This window comes from Kogia breviceps, chromosome 11, assembly GCF_026419965.1.
Source record: "Kogia breviceps isolate mKogBre1 chromosome 11, mKogBre1 haplotype 1, whole genome shotgun sequence".
Taxonomy (NCBI): domain Eukaryota; kingdom Metazoa; phylum Chordata; class Mammalia; order Artiodactyla; family Physeteridae; genus Kogia; species Kogia breviceps.
In genome coordinates, this window is record NC_081320.1 from 24,538,967 (window position 1) to 24,555,711 (window position 16,745).

The 16,745-nt window shown below is 48.3% G+C and overlaps 1 protein-coding gene across 3 annotated transcripts in view; it reads left to right on the forward strand.

The window, feature by feature from the left end:
- Positions 1–1,174: 1,174 nt before the first annotated feature.
- Positions 1,175–16,745, forward strand: part of HK2 (hexokinase 2) — a 67,970-nt gene continuing 52,399 nt past the window's right edge. Inside the window, exon 1 of one of the 3 annotated variants that reach the window (XM_059079617.2) lies at positions 1,175–1,848. In XM_059079617.2, coding sequence (XP_058935600.1) covers positions 1,786–1,848 — 63 coding nt within the window. In that variant the 5' untranslated portion in view covers positions 1,175–1,785. The remainder of the gene's footprint in view (positions 1,849–16,745) is intronic. The other 2 variants (XM_067007376.1, XM_067007375.1) reach the window with 2 other exon arrangements.

A 16,745-nucleotide genomic window follows, 5' to 3' on the forward strand; every position in this document is an offset into this window, starting at 1 on the left:
GAATGAAATAATGCCATTTGCAGCAACATGGGTAGACCTAGAGATTCTTGTGCTAAGTGAAGTAAGTCAGAAAGAGAAAGACAAATATCATATGATATCACTTATGTATGTAAGCTAGAATACGATACAAATGAACATATCTATGGAACAGAAACAGACTCACAGATACAGAGAACAGACTTGTGGTTGCAGGTGGGGGGGGAGGGGGGAAGGATTGGGAGTCTGGGGTTAGCAGATGCAAACTATTATTTATAGGATGGATAAACAACAAGGTCCTAATGTATAGCACAGGGAACTAGATTCAATACCCTGTGATAAACCATAATGGAAAAGAACATGAAAAAGAATATATAACTGCATCACTTTGCTGTACAGCAGAAATGAACACAGCATTGTAAATCAACTATACTTCAATAAAATTAGAAAAAAACAAGGAAAAACAAAAAACGTTTGGTGTGGGCATTAGCTGTGGCTGGGGCTCCTACTCCTCTCAGCATCCATAAGCCACCCCACCCCACACATATCCAGGATCATTTGGTAACACACTTATCACCCACCCAGTTTCACGCACGCATCAGGCCCACAGCTGCAGACAAAGTTCTTTTCCTGCTTTCTACTTCCCGGCTCTTACAGTGGCAGGATGGGATAATAGGGAAAAGAATAGGGCCTCAAAGACAGACGGACCTGGGTTTCTTCCCTTACCTGCCACTCATTAACTGTGTGACCTTGGGCAAGTCTCTTAAGAGCTCTGTTTCCTCATCTGTAAAACAAGGTTAGTAAAACTCACATCCATTCATTTTTGTGGTGCCTGGCATAAAGTAAGCAGCAGTTGTGGCGGCTCACTTTGCATCAGCATTGCGCGGACGCCTGGAGCCGCAATAGGTGAGAGCTAAGATGCTTCAGAAACGTGACCCAGTAGCGGGGGCCCCTCACATGACCCCGAGATGCCAGACAGCCAGACAGTGTTTCTCTCCCCGCCCAGGGCGTGTGCAAGTCCGGTGACCCGTCTTTCCAGTCACCCCACACTCCTGGTCTGTGATTATGCGCCCCCCCCCGCATAGCTGGGCCTGACGCGGCGGTGGCTCATGCGCCTTTCCGCCCCAGCCTGTTGCCACGGACCACACGTCTCATCCATGCTGCCTGGCCCCTCCCCCCGCCTCGGGTGCGCCCCTCCAGCTTGCCGGCTCGGGTGTCTGAGCGGCCGCGCCCGCGGGCCGTCCGCTCTGACTGGCTGCACCGCGGCGGCGGGCGGCCCGTGGGCGCACACACCCTCCCCGCGCAGCCAATGGGCGTGCGCGCGTCACTGACCCGGCGGCCCGCGAGCCGGCAACCCCTCAATAAGCCACATTGTTGCACGAAACTCCAGCGCAAGAGTCCCGGGCCGCCGCTAGCACCAGCGTGTCACCGAGCCGAGAAGATCCGCGGGCGAGACCAGCGCGCGTGTGAGCCGGAGAGGTCCTGTCGCCCTAGTGGAGCCAAGCTGCTATTCTTCTCAAGTTGAGCCTTAGTGATTCTGTGGCTGAAGTTAGTACCTTGACAGTGGGGCACGTCGCTGGGAGTGATTCTTGGTCCTTCAGCAGTTGTGACTATCAAAACCTGTTTATAGAGACCCGAAACCCTCCAGCTGGGCGCGCCATCGTGTGCCTTCTTTGTGTACCTCCCGGACTCACCGCTCCCGACCGGGCCTCCAAGCCCGGGTACAAAGCGGTCAGACCGCGCCGCCCTCCTCCCTCGCACGCGCTCCAGCCTCGGTTTCCCAGCTCGGCGCCGTCGGGCCGCGGCAGGATGATCGCCTCGCATCTGCTCGCCTACTTCTTTACGGAGCTCAACCATGACCAAGTGCAGAAGGTAAGTAAGCGCGGGCGGGGGCGGCTGGCTCGCCTGACAACGTGGCTTTGTCCCCGGCCCTCTTTCCGGGGTCCCGGCCGGCTGGGACTCTCCTCTTAGACCCTGAGGGGACCCGCTTCCTCCCCATTCCGGGCCGCGGACGCGGAAAATATCAGCGCGGCGGAGAAAGTCCTGGGCTGGAGGAGCCACGTCCGCTAGGCACGGGCAGACGTGTGCGCGCGTGCGAGGCTCCGGGGCTCGCGCACCGCGCGGCTCTCCCTTTCTGCGGCCCTGCGCGCGCTCGCGCTTTTTTTTTTTTTTTTGGAGGGGCGGGCCACCCGGCACGTAGTCCTTGACTGCTGGGCCCACGTGGGAGGAGCCCCCCTTTCGCTGCCTGAGTTCCGGCCAGAGCACGTGGGGAGAATCGTGGTGGGGGGGGTGGGTTGGGGGAAGGCTCCGCTGCCGCGCGGGGTTGCCTCCTCCCGCGCCAAAGGACCACATTTTGGGGACCTAGGATTCCCCCTAGCGTTCCTCACGGCCTTGAGGAGGTGGGCTTGGGGAGAAGACCACGCGGAAAGAAGCTGGGAAAGGGTCAGAGAAACTCAGCCCGCCGCATCCCTTCCCCGGAACTGAGGCGCCCGGAACTGTGGCTTCGCGAGGGGCGTACGCCCCCCACGCCCACTCCCAGCTCCTGCCTCGGGGCCGCCCCGCCTTGAGTAACCCATCCTCAGGTCCGCCTCCAAATGGGGGACGGACTTTGGATGTTACTTCTGGTGTACCTAAGTTTCTCCGAGAGGACCAACACCCCCTTTTCCCCTCTTTGCCGTCTTCCTGGAGACTTTTGTCCTTCTGAAAACGAGCTTTTCCCTGTCGTAAGCCCCGACCTGTCTGCCCACTTCTGTCTCAGCAGCACCCCGCCTAAGTCCGAGCTCTTGCTCGGGCCAGGTCTTTTACGTAAGACAAAGCCTCTGGCCCCGCCGGGGAGCCTCGCTCTCTGTGCCTCTGGGTATGGAGAGGGGGTGGGGCTAGGCTGGGCCCCAGGCGCTCTCTGGGGAGAATTGAGTTTCTGAAACGCTCGGGATTTCGGGATTGGCTCCTGGCCCTGGGCCTCAGCTAGGACTTGAGACGAGAAGGTGGGCTGGGGCGGGGGTGGAGGGTGTCCAGATCTGTGAGTCAATGACAGAGCGTTGCTCAATTACATACTTGAAATTTCTGTATCTCAATGGGAACACATTTTTGGGCAAATGTTTTGACACTATCTTTCTGTGGGGCGACCTGCTCATACTCCCATTCTGGGGATCCTGAGAGCAAAGGAGAGGAAGGTGGGTTGCCATCACAGTGTTTTCAAAGCCGTGGCAGATGAACCCCAAAATACTATGACATTATTAGCCTCAGACTGGAGTAGGGAGCAGAGGGCCGCTGGTTTAGTTGAGTTTTAGTCTCTGCTTGTAAGTGGCTGTTACTTTCTAACTCAATCCTGGGATGAGGCTCTGCTCTGCACTTTAATTCAGTTTAGTTAAGAACGTGTCTGTGATCCGTCAGGACCTTGGCAACTTCGTTGGGCTTCTTTGCCCAAGAAGTGAGTTAAGCCTTGTGACTGTCATCTCTTGGCAAGTCCTAGAATACAAAGCTGGAGGACCATTAATTCAAGAGAGTTCTTCTCAGTTGGGTGAATATTGCCCCAGGACATTTAAATTTACTCACCCCCTGTCCAGAGGAAGGAACCTAGTACCACAAATTTACCCTCCCCCAAACCAGAGGATGGAGGCTAGGACTGGAACCTTCCTGGCCTGGAATGGGGAGGGGTCATAGCTTTAGTCCCAAACTGGAAAGAGAATTAACCAGGGTATGTAGAAATGAGTTCTAATCTCTGTTTTGTGGTTTATTAACCACAGGACTCTGAGCAAGTCACTTTGCTTCCTTGAACCGTCAATTTCTTTTTGTAAAACAGGGATGACAACAGCAACCTTACTCACTTGAGGGAGTTGTGATGATTAAGCGCAGCAATGTGAAAAGGTCTTTCTTGTAGTCTCTACACTTGCAGCCTGTCAAGTGTCTCAGGGACACTTAGGTGTATTTCCTCCAAATTACCAACGGGGGCAGAATTGAGTCAGGCCTTAACTCAGCAGGTGGAAGCTGGGATTTAGCCTCCCTCCCGGCTTAGGGGAGCAAAGCTGCCTGTTTCCAGCAGCAGTTAGGAAATAGGGAGAGAATCAGAAAGAATATTTTGGAAGCATCTTTTAAAGTTGCTACTAGAAGGAAGAATTAGGAGAGAAGGTTGAAGCTTGAGTTTTACAGTCTTTTGAAAAGGCCTTGATTTGAGCTCTTCTGAAATCCTTATCATTTTTTACATAATCTGGGTTGTAGTCTGAGGCAGGAAAAGTTTAGGTTCACCTGCCCAAAACTAGCCCCATCAGAATCACTTGTCCCCTGATAGACAAGCCCACTGTTTTGTGCTGATTGACACTTTGAAACTTAAGAGCAAACACATATAGCATTTACTGTGTACCAGGTGGTTTTAAGCTCTTTACGTATGTTAGCTCATTAACGTTCATAACAACACCATGAAGTAGATACTATTATCAGCATCCCTGTTTCACTGGTAAGGAGCTGAGGCACAGAATGACTAGTTCAAGGTCACTAGCTTTTCTGTAAAGGCTGGAAATTGAAGCCATGCATTTGGGCTCCAGAGGCCCATGCTCTTGACCACACCCCCAGCCTCTGGGACCATCAGAAGACCCCATCCTGGCCTGTGTCTGTGTTCACTCTTGGATGCTGGCAGCACCTGCACCCAGCATGTCCAGAAATGCAGTTAGTTCTTCTCTTGGTCAGATTAGTGGCACCAGTACCCTCTCATTATTCTGGCTGGGAGCCCTGGACCCATTTCACTGACTTTCCTTTCTGATTGCTTTACCTTGGTCAGCTGGTCTCTGGGTTACTTCAGAGGCCTCCTAGGATTTGTTTCCAGTCTCTTTCTGGAGCCAGACTGGATCATTTCAGAAGACTGTGTACTATAACTTATATGTGGAATCTAATATGACACAAATGAACTTATTTATGAAACAGAAACAGACTCACAGACATAGAAAACAAACTAATGGTTATCAAAGGGGAAAGGGGGTGGGGGAAGAATACATTAGGAGTTTGAGATTAGCAGATACAAACTACTATATATAAAATAGATAAACAATAAGGTCCTACTATATAGCACAGGGGACTATATTCAACATCCTGTAATAAACCATAATGGAAAAGAATATGAAAAAGAATATGTATATATATGTATAACTGAATCACTTTACTGTATACCAGAAACCAACACAACATTGTAAATCAAATATATTTCAAAAAAAAAAAAAAAGACGGCATACTGATTGCTCCCTGACCCAACCCCCCACCTCAGCCTCATCTTCTCTATCTGCATTCCCGAAGACTTGAATCACCATTCCTCTAAATGTCACACCTGGTCACACTAGGTGCTTTTGTGTGGCATTTGTATCATTCCATCATACATTGGAGTTGGTAGTTACAGGGCAGGGAGAATCCTAGCTGTTCAACTTTATAGCCAGTTTGTGGCCACCAGTGAGGTGTTCAGTGAGTCCAAGAATGAAGGAGTGGACCTTCTTGGGAAAAGAAGCAGAGCAAGGACTGCAGGAAGTGGAGGAGGGTGAGAGGCAGCTGGGTGGGTGCTGGTACTGTGTTGAAGGGGTGGGTATCCAAGGGTGGGGGGACCCTTGGAGGGAAAGACAGTGAGCTATTTCCTCACCAAGGCCTGAGGCTTGGCATGAGGCTGATCCTGAGGGGAAAGGGAGGCGGGGAGAGAGAGGGGGAGAGAGAAAAAGGGCGTTTACTGTCCTCCAGTAATCAAGGGTTTTTCTCCTGTCTGGAGAGTTAGAGGATTCTTTTAATTAATTGAGCTATAAATAGTATACAAGATACAGGAGCTTTGTCTCTTAAGAATGAGAATCAGGATTAACCATGGAAGTGAAATGAAGTATTCATGCCTTCCTTTAGCCATTAACCGATTACTTTAACACCCACAGACTGGTGACATACAATCTTGGAATATAGATAGTTCACTTGGGCTCTTTACTATGTTAGTGAGGGGGAGCCTTCAACTCTGGAGTTAATGAGAGGGGAGAATATCTTGGAAGCAGAAAGATTCAACAGCACGCCCAAGAGATAAGAGTTTAATGTTTTTTGAGAACCTACTGTGGGTATAGTTACTATGTGGGAAATTGAGACTAAGACACCTTTCAGCTGTCTGGTGAGATGAGGCTCTAGAAATAGATACTTTACATTCACTAAAGGGTCATGGCAGTCATTCCCATGGGATGGGGAATTAGGGACCTCAATGGAATCTTGACTGATATTTTTTGAACACCTACTATGTGCCATTAATCTTCAGATATCCCTGGTGGCGCAGTGGTTGAGAGTCCGCCTGCCGATGCAGGGGGCACGGGTTCGTGCCCCGGTCCGGGAGGATCCCACATGCCGCGGAGCGGCTGGGCCCGTGAACCATGGCCGCTGAGCCTGCGCGTCCGGAGCCTGTGCTCCGCAGCAGGAGAGGCCACAACAGTGAGAGGCCCGCGTACCGCAAAGAAAAAAAAAAAAAAAAAAAAAAAAAACCTTAGTAAGATTATGTTTGGCTGAGTTAACTGACATTGATTGACAGGTACAATTTGCCTCATTTGTTCAACTTAGTATCTTAGTACCAAGTCCCTTTCCTGCTCCGAAGACAATTGATGGTAGCAGGAATATTTTGTAGCTTTTATTAATCATCCATTTGTTTTGTATTGTCAAATTTCTATTTCAGAGAGCGGCCAAGAAGCACTTTTTTCTTTACCCCTGAATGAATTAAAATTCTCTCTGAGGCTCCTCAGACAAAGCCAACATTTTTTTTTTTTAACATCACTTTTCAAAGTTGAACTTTTCTAGCACCCTGAGGAGTTTGAGGGCAGCTAGGGACCCTTTTCCAGGGAGACTCAAAACAACACAAACCACAACAGTTTTCTCAAAATCTGGCAGCCATAGTAAGGAGATCTGATGTACTGAAAGAGCTCAGGAACCCCAGAAAACTGGCTTCCTTTGTTCAGATACTTCCGGTTTAAAAGATGGCTCTTGATAACTGGTTCCTCATTATCATTGTTGAGTTTTGAAGTCAGCAAGTTTGGTTTGTTTTCCAACACTGTGTGTTGTCTGTCTTTGACTTTCCAAAGCAGTGGGGGTGGAGGTGTGGCAAATCAAATCGTGGAGTTCACTGGCTGCGACTTAATATCTCACACCATAGATCACAGGTAGCTGTTCCTGCTTACCTCTAAAGCAGGTCTCTCAACCTCGGTGCTATTGACATTTTGGGCTGGATAATCTTGTGAGGGGCTACCCAGCCTATCATAAAGAGCAAGAGTTTTTACCCTACTCCAATTTACAGGGGCGAACCTGTGGTTTTTTGTTGTTGTTGTTTGTTTTTTAACTACTCTTTTAGAGCAGTGGTTTTCAACTATCAGTGATTTCATCCGCCAGGTGGACTTTGGTGGTGGCTGAAGACATTTTTGGTTGTCACAGGCAGGTGGATGAAGATGTGTTATTTCATCTAGTAAGCAGAGCCAAGGGATAATGCTAAACATCCTATAATGCCCAGGACAGCCCCCCTGCCAAAAAAAAAAAAAGACTTTTCTGACCCTAAATATCTGTAGGTTGAGAAACTGCATCAGAAGAACATGGTCTATCCCCCATTCCAGTATTATAGTGCATCGCTAATGGTCATACAGCTACTTAGTAGTAGTTGCAACTAGGACCATAGTTCTTAGCTCTCAGTGTGCCATGTCATGGGATAGTCATTGTGGGAAGTGGCCTTTTACAAAAGATGAATTTAAGGTGAGGTCTGCAGACCACAGTAGTTAGCAGATGTCCATGACCCCTGGCTGAAGTGTGGGTTACCTGAGTAACTGTATTTCTGTTTTCAACCAGAAAAATGTGGGCAAGGTAAGCACTCCAGGAAGCGAGTGGGAGAGAAGTTTGCTCAGCTGACCCCAGGAAAACCTCACCCTGGCTGTTGCTGGGGTTTCTCGGAAGGCCAGGCATCTTCCAGGCTTCTGAACAAGGCAGGCATGTGAGCTGGTGGAACTCCTATCTCAGGGAGCAGAGGGAAGGGGGCTGTTGGGACCCAGTGAGGGACAGTCCAGCAGTCACTGGGAGAGGCTGTGTGCTGAGAAGTAGAGCCAGGCTCCCTGGGGTGGAATCCTGGCTCACCACAAACCAGCTGTGTGAACTTGGGCCAGTTATTTAACCTCTCTAGGTCTCAGTTTCTTCCACTTGTAAAATGGAGAGTGGATAACACCTTAATAGGGTCTTTGTAAGGATTTAAGAGAGAGTGAATATGTGTGAAGTTCTTAGAGCTGTGCCTGCTACATAGTCAACACTTTATGTGTCAAATATTAGTTCATAGAGATAGACACACTCTCAGACTCTCAGACACCTGACTGCACTATCCATCTGGGCAGAAGCAAAGGAGGCCCCGCTTCTTTTTTCCTAAGGACTTTTAGGGCATATGGGTTCTGGCCCATTTATATTCTCTGTCTTATGTTGGATTAGAGCAGAGGACAGGGTGGACAGAAGGGTGGAAAGTTCCTAAAGCTGAGAAATAAGAATGCTTCCTCACTGCCCCATCCAAACCATCTAAAACCTTCTCTTTTCTGGGTATAGGAGACCCATTTTTGAGCTCTTCCTCTAACTTGCTTTCCTTCTGGTCTTCTGGGGATACAGCATCCCCATTGGGTGGAGGGGGGCGTCTCTGGGTTGCCTGGGGCATTTTGGTATACCTCAGCCTGAAGCGTTCTCCTTGGGAAGTCATGAGAGACACAGCTGCACTGAATAGTCACAGCATTTGTTCAACCCCTTTTCCCTGTAGAAGTCTAGTCCGCTCCCTGTCGGTACCTCCCCTGGAGGGCAGAGGCCCCAATGGCAGTTGCTGAGGCCACTTATGCTGAAGTTGGCCAATGAGATGCTTGCTCACACTTCCTTACATCTGCCCCAGACTCTGGCTTCCCACTGGGGGAACCACTTGAGGTGCCCTGTGCTGTTGAGTCATAGGACCGGGTCATGGTAGGTTTCAGTCCCACTGACCCCTGGAGTTTCAATGAAGGGAACAGTCATTCTCACATTTTCTGGCACACTGAATGGAGAGTCCCTGGCTGTCTTGGTTCTCAGCAGAGAGCTCTTTGCCCCTCATATGTAAACTCTGGGCTGTCTAGTGTGGCCCCTTCTGACACTGAGGTGCTTGGGGTTCTTGACAAAGCCAGAGAGGACCCTCTGTACGGAACCCACACTCTACTCCCCCCATCCCTGTACAGCCTTTTTCTTGTCCAAACTTGGTTGGGAATCTTGGGCCTTGTTTCCATGGGAGCAGGAGCTAGACAATCTCCTTTTCCTTGAAGTGCCATGCTTCTTGCACTTTTGTCTGTGGATCTCTAAGCAATTCCTTAATAGTCCTTCCCTGGAGAGTGAGTCAGGCCTGAGAACCTGGCTCTGGGAACCCTCGGTGCCCACCCACCTCACCCAGCCTTCCTGCCTCTTCTCACCTTCAGCTCAGCATCCCTGCCCTGGAGGCCTGGAGATGGTCTATGTTCTTGGAAGGTCTTGTTCCCAACCTCTTCCTTCTGGCGTTGCCATATTGTCTGATAAAGGAATGAAACCAGATAAGCCATTGGACAGCTTTGATTTGGGCTAAGTAAGGGAATTTGAAACTGTCACTTTTCCTTTTTCCCCTTTGAGGAACAAAAGTTCCTCCTGCTTCCTTTTTCCCATTTGAGGGACAAAAGTTCCTCCTGCTTCCTCCCATATTTTCCTGTCTCAACCCCTTCTAATGAAGCCTTCCAGCCATGTCCCACCAGTTCTCTTTTCCCCTCAATTCCCAAAGGTCTTAAAATAACAAACATGTACATCACTTACGAAGTGCTGGGCTCCATCTGTGAACTCTACTACAACTCAGGTCATCCTTGGGCAGCCCTCCAGGGTAGACATTATTATTACCTATTATTCAGATGAAGACACCATGGCACAGAAAGGGACAGTACCTTGCTCAAGGGCAAGCCAGAATTCAAACCCAGGCAGTATGATTCCAGAGCCCAGGCCCTTAGCCCCAGTGTGGGGCTGCCTGGGACAACTGGAGATAGCCAGTTGTCTTTCAGTTTCATGGGGTTATCAGTCTGGGGTCAGGTGGGAAGGGACCTTTGAGATCATCTCGTCCAAACCCTTTATTTTACAGCTGAGGAAACCAGGTGCCATGTACCAAGGGACCAGCCAAGAACCCAGTTTCTCCACCATTTCCTGAAAGGAAACCCAGTTTCCTTTCAGCACCATTGGCATAGAATGAGCTCTTCTCATCATTCAGGTGTGGGCTCCCCAAGAACCATGAGTAGGATTTGCTTTGTGGCTTGTACCTAAAAGGTGACCCTATAATTTATTGTCCATACTGGGCCACTTTTGAGAGTAAAAGGGGACACTGTTAACAGTTATGCTGCTACCACACTGTAAACAGATTGTCCTGGGCAAACTGGGATATATGGTTGCCCTGCTTATGGTGGGTGTGTCTGGGGTGGGTAGAGCAGACTGGGAAGGTCTGGGGCTGGACATGGTACAAAGAGACAGACCCAAAGTGATTTGGTCCAGCAGGTGGACAGTTGGCAGTAGACAAGAGTGGGGAGTTGAGATGCCCCTGTGGGCATATGGGCTCAGGGGCAGACTCTGGTCCCTGACATGCGGCTGGCCAGGGGAGGCAGAGTTCGACCCCTAGGGGATCTGGGGTATTGGCCAGGTCAGCCAGGTAGATGGAGAGGAAACTGCTGCTGCCAGGATCTCATGCAGTTGTGGGCCCAGGCCTGAAGAACAAGGCCAGGCTCTGAGTACCTGGGCAGTCTGCAGTAGCCAGCTCTTCCCCTTTACCCAAGTTACTCTCTCACACTTCTCCTCGGCGTTCCCGTCACCCCTTGATGTCACCACAACAAATATGTCTTGAGCATCTACTATATCTCAGTACTGAGATAGCTCTGGCATCACAAATACGAAGTTGGAAACATGTTGTCAGTGCCTTTTAGTCCTCTGGGACCAGTGAGAGCAAGAGACACAAGTGTCAAAAGTGTGTTAGTATAACCAGCTGGGAATTTGGGGAAGGTATTTGTGGGAGAGGCCGTTTGTACTGAGCCCTGAAGGACAAGTGGGAGTTTGTTAGGCCAGAGTAGGAGAACATTCTAGGCATGGGGTCAACACATATGTTTAACCTTTTCAAGACAAAAACTCCTCAGAATTGTACTGATGTGTGTGATTGAAGTGATTGTAAATCTGTCTTTTATTATAGTGAAAGAAACTGCTTACTCTTTGTCCTTACTCCTTCAGTTTATAATAATTTGTTGACATATTTGCCTCCCACCAATAGACTGACCACTTGCAGGCAGAAGGGTCTTCTTTATCCCGGTATCCTCAGTGCCTGGCGCTGGCATACTCAATTTAGTGCTCAGTCATTATGTGCGGGCGAAAGGGGACATATTATTCCTTTGCACTGCTGCCCCATAGTCTGAGGATAGGAGGGTCCGGGGACAGGCGTCCCAAATGCCTGTCTCCTGGACCCCAGACAGGTGCTACTGCCTGAGGTCTGTCTGGCTGTAACTCGATGCAGCCCAAGAACTGGAAGAACAGGAAACCCAGTGACTCACGGTGCAACAGGATCCTGGAGGAGTGGCCTGTAAGCCTCCTCAGTGAGCTCCACACTCACCCTGCACTGCTCCAGGCATGTGAGTACGCGGTGTGGTGTGTCAGCTGGAATCTCCCTGAGGTGGCCCGCCGCCCTAGTGGGGGGTCCGCCTTGTCCCATCTGAAAAAAGTGTCGAGGCAGATCTGTCACTTTGTTAGCTGCGTTTCAGAGGACAGGAACCTTAAAGAATCCAGGATCTGCTGTGTCTTTTCCTCCCCAACTCATCCTTTTTTTTTTTTTTTTTTTTTTAAATCTTATCCGAAACATCTGGCCTTGGCTTGGCAACATTACAGGATAAACTTGCTGCTCTTTGCACAATCTTGGTCCTCCCAGGAGGAGTCTGTGAAGACATTATTATTAATGAGGCCACTGACAGCAGTTACCTAGCATTCCCTGTGTGGGCACACCTACGTCCCAGGTTAGGGCACTCATCTGGCCACTGGATGTTATGGGTCCTGTCAGGGACTTTGGCCTATGGTTTGGGGAAGCTTCTTCAAACCTTGGTTTCCTTGTCAAAGATTTGCAGTAAAACACTGGCAAAGGAATAATGGAAGATATGAAATTCTTTTGAAACTAAGTTGCAAACGTGTCAGCACATAGAGTTACTGGAAAGCTGTGTATGGCTGCATTTAGGTTATGGCTTTCCCCTCTGATTTGACCTTTTTGGCCCTACCATGTGAGTAGGTAGCCTAGGGCCTAGTCAGTGTCTTGTACTTTTTCCTTCCTATGTTTTTAAATTGAAGTATAATTTACATAGAGAACTGAACACACCAGGTAACCACCACCCAGATCCACTAACAAATCATTACCAGCAATAGCAGGTATACCCCCCACTAAATATAATCACTATCCTGACTTCTACCGGCATAGATCTGTTTCTGTACTTATTATAAATGGACTCATATGATCTGTTCCCTTTTGTATCTGGCTTTTTTTACCCAACTTTATATTGTGAGATTCATCTATATATGTAGTTGCATGTGATGTTAAGTACTGCCTTCTCATTGCTGTATAGTACCCTGCTCCTGCCTCTCTAACCCTGTTTTGACTATAGTTGAATTAAAGCAGATGAGACTAGTCAAAGCCCTTCATTCAAGAGGGTGTGGTCCTTCCTAAATTTCTTTCTAGGAGGCTAGGTTGAATCCTTGGAGTCTGGTCTAATATATATAATATATACACACATATATATTATATATATACGTGTATATATTATATATATATACACATATACACCTGATTGTATCTTTAGGACAAAAACACGAGTGCTAGGAAAGCTAAAATTCAGTCAGTTGGTCTGCTTGAGGTTTAGAAGAAGCTAAAATATAGGAATTAGCTAGTGGTCATTCAGCACCTCCTGGAGAGAAGGTTCTAGGTACTAAATCAGAAATACCCAAAGACTGGAGAAAGAAGTCCAGCAGTGCAATAGTGCCTCAGGGTGTCCCTGTGTCCTTGGCTCTGACTATGCTTATGGAGTTGCTGTCTTATCCAGTTTGGTCACTTGAATTCACCCTTCTACGAGAAGGGTGGGTTCTGTAGGGATGACTGATGAGCATTTGCTTGATCATGTATTATTTATTTTCTGCCTACTTATTAAAAGAATTAGGTGATATGGTTCAGCTTTCATTGAAAGGACTTCTAGAATAAGAGTCATGGAACAGGCAGGAATGATTTTTAAAAAACTTAGTTCATTAAAGTCGAGTACAGAGCCCCAAGGTTCCCGATAGTCAAGGCAAAAAGGACAGCTCTCCTTTTTTAAAATGAATTTATTTATTTATTTTTGGCTGCTTTGGGTCTTCATTGCTGTGTGCAGACTTTAGTTGCGGTGAGCCACGGCCACTCTTCTTTGCAGTGCGTGGGCTTCAGTAGTTGTGGCACGTGGGGCCAGCAGTTGTGGCTCGCTGGCTCTAGAGCGCAGGCTCAGCATTTCTGGTGCACGGGCTTAGTTGCTCCTCAGCATGTGGGATCTTCCCAGACCAGGGCTCGAACCCGCAACCCCTGCCTTGGCAGGTGGATTCCCAACCACTGCGCCACCAGGGAAGCTCAGGACAGCTCTCCTTGAGTCAGTTGTTTTAATTTCATTGTCCTGTAGCAGGAAGCACAGTGACTCTGGGCAGCCAGACTTTCTCCTGGCACTAAACCCTACAGAGAATTGACTGATCAGTGAACAACACAGCAACTTTACACAGTGGGGTGATCTTTATGATTCTTCCTTCCCATGATTAAAGGTGATAGGATTAAATAATACTAATATGAAGACATTGCAAGAGGGACCTAATGCAATGGAGTGAGGTGAGTGGCTTTCTGGTTCTAAAGTTCATAACCTCCTTCTAGGATCTTGGGCTTGCCCACACCTTCTGAGCCTTTTCACATGATCTCCCTACTGTCTCCACGTCAACATACATCCAATGACATGTATGTTGGATATGTATGTTCTTAGCCCGGAAGAAATCTCCCCTGAATGCCAGTTTCACAGGCCACTTACTCATACATGTGACACTTCCTATGGGCTGCTTTGCATTGTTCTTGCCTTTCTTATCTCCTAAGACCCATCCCTCCATTCATTTCAGAGACATTGATTGAGTCTATAATGAGTTGAGTTCTGTGCTATCTTGTAAAGTCCTAGAGAACAGGAATCCTGATTTCTTAAAAATATTTAAAAAACATTTGTGTGTGTGTGTGTGTGTGTGTATAAAGTTGACCCTTGAACAATATGGGTTTGAACTGTATGGGTCCACTTATATGTGGATTTTTTCAATAAATATATTCTATAGTACTACATTACCACATGATTTGTGGTTGGTTGGATGCGTAACTATGTATAAGGAGTGCCAACTGTGGATTTTCCACTGTGTGAGGGTTGGCACTCCAACCCCTTTGTAGTTCAAGGGTCAACTGTATATATATTTAAAGTGTACAATTCAGTGGCATTAAGTACATTCACATTGTTCTACAACTATCACCACTATCCATCTCCACAACTGATTTCTTTTAAAATTATGTTCCTGTATACTAGAGTGCTTTGCATGTAATTGGTTTTCAACATAGGCTATAAAATGAGAGAATCTGGGGTCAGCGATTCAGGGGTTGTATGATAGGAATCTTACAGATTTAGATGTTGAAATTTAAGGTTTCTTCTACACTTTCCTTTGAGACCTCTTAAGGTATTCAAGGTAGGATTTACAGCAGTTTATATAACAAAGTCTCAACGTTGGAATATTGTTCTTTTCTGGTTGTAAGTAGTTTGATCAGGACCAATTTCCTACTGGGACCAGATAGGGTGTCCTCACAATCCAGGGAAGGTCACTAGCCATTCAACTGAAATTGGCCTGCAAGATGATATAGGCCCTTGGGGATGCTTGGGGGTAGGATTATCATTTATTGTTTCTGACAATAGAGTAAGGGATCTGGGTGATCCAGATTCTAGTGTCAACTCTGTGACCTTAGTCAAGGCTGTTACCTTGACCTCAGTTTCTCTGAGGTTCCTTTCTGGCTCTCACCCCCAGGCTTTCCTTTCTGGGCTTACTCATACCAGGCTGGGGCTGTGTCTGCCACACCTGAGCCACTGCACACTTTGAAGTGGAGTCTCTACAAGGGTGATCTTCTGCTTCCTCCATTCCTTGCATCATTGCTATGACACAGTTTCCCCTCTTTAGTGCTAGTCTGGAGGAAACTGTGGGCACTTGAGATGGGGTTTCCGTTTAGGGTGTTATCTTATTTCATAAATAGTATGGGGTTAATTTTGTTGTTGAACATAAGTTCGTGTGCCCGACAAACGGTGGGGCCAAATACACCGAAATGTTGGAGTTTGGAGCAGAGAAAGGTTTGTTGCAAGGGCCATGCAGGGAGAATGGGTGGATTGTGCTTAAAAGACTTGAACTCCCTTGAATGTTTTCAGGGAAGAGGTTTGGTACGCGGGCCTCTCACCGCTGTGGCCTCTCCCGCTGCGGCCTCTCCCGCTGCGGCCTCTCCCGCTGCGGCCTCTCCCGCTGCGGAACACAGGCTCTGGACGCGCAGGCCCAGTGGCCATGGCTCACGGGCCCAGCCGCTCCGTGGCACGCGGGGTCCTCCCGGACCGGGGCACGAACCTGCGTCCCCTGCATCGGCAGGCGGACTCTCAACCACTGTGCCACCAGGGAAGCCCAGGGAAGCCCAGGGAAGCCCAGGGAAGAGTTTTTATAGGCAAATTTTGGGGTGAGGGATGCAAGGTGTGGCTTTCTTCTGATTGGTTGGTGGTGAGGTAACTGGGCGGTGCTCCAGGAATCTTGTGCTGAGCCTGAAGTTCCCATCCTCTATCTGGATGGGGGCCTTAGTTCTTGCAGAAGAACTCAGAGATAATTGTTATGTGTATCCCTTGAGGAGGAACCAGGACTCTGCTTTATCGCTGCACTATTGTTCCCTCCCTTCCCTAGTTAGTAACTGTTTGAATCTGCCTTTTAGAACTCTGCGAAAGTCTAGGAGGCTGAAGCCTTTTTCCCACAAACATGAACCGGGACTCGGAAAGGCTTTTGTACCTGGGAAGGCCCTAAAGGGTCCTGCTTGTTTTCAGTTTCTCTTTAGAACTTCTCCTGCCTGTACCCACAGTTCTGTAGAGGAGGCAGGCATGGACTGGTATGTTATGGGAAGAAAGAAATTGACCAGAATTGCCCAGTGAGGAAGTTCTAATCTCAAGATTGCTAAATAGATGTATCTAAAACTACTATCTCTCTTTAGTTCCTTGTCTCTGGGTAGGCAAGTGGCCCTCCCATACCTCAGCCAGGCTTTGCTTCTGGCCGGCCTCTGTTTCCCCAGCCTGGAATGCACCCTCCTTTCCTTCTTTATTCCTGATAGAGATTTAAAGAGGAGCAGCCCAGTGTGATAGGCCACACACCCACCGCAGAAAGAGAAGGAGCAATTTGGGGAACCAGCCCCTGTTTTGCTAACCCCAATATGACTAAATAGGGTTAAGAAATGTCCTTGATCCTCTGAGGGTGCCACTTGGCAGAGATGAGTCTGGGAGAAGAAGAGGAAACCGGGTAGAAAAAAAGGTTAGATAGATAGAGAGCTTTACATACGTCACCTCATTTATGCCAGTGACTCTGTTGTGAGCGCTAGTCCTCCCATTTTAGAGGGAGGAAACTGGGACTCAGACACCTGTACAAATGCTAGAGCCAGGATTTGAACACTGATTTTT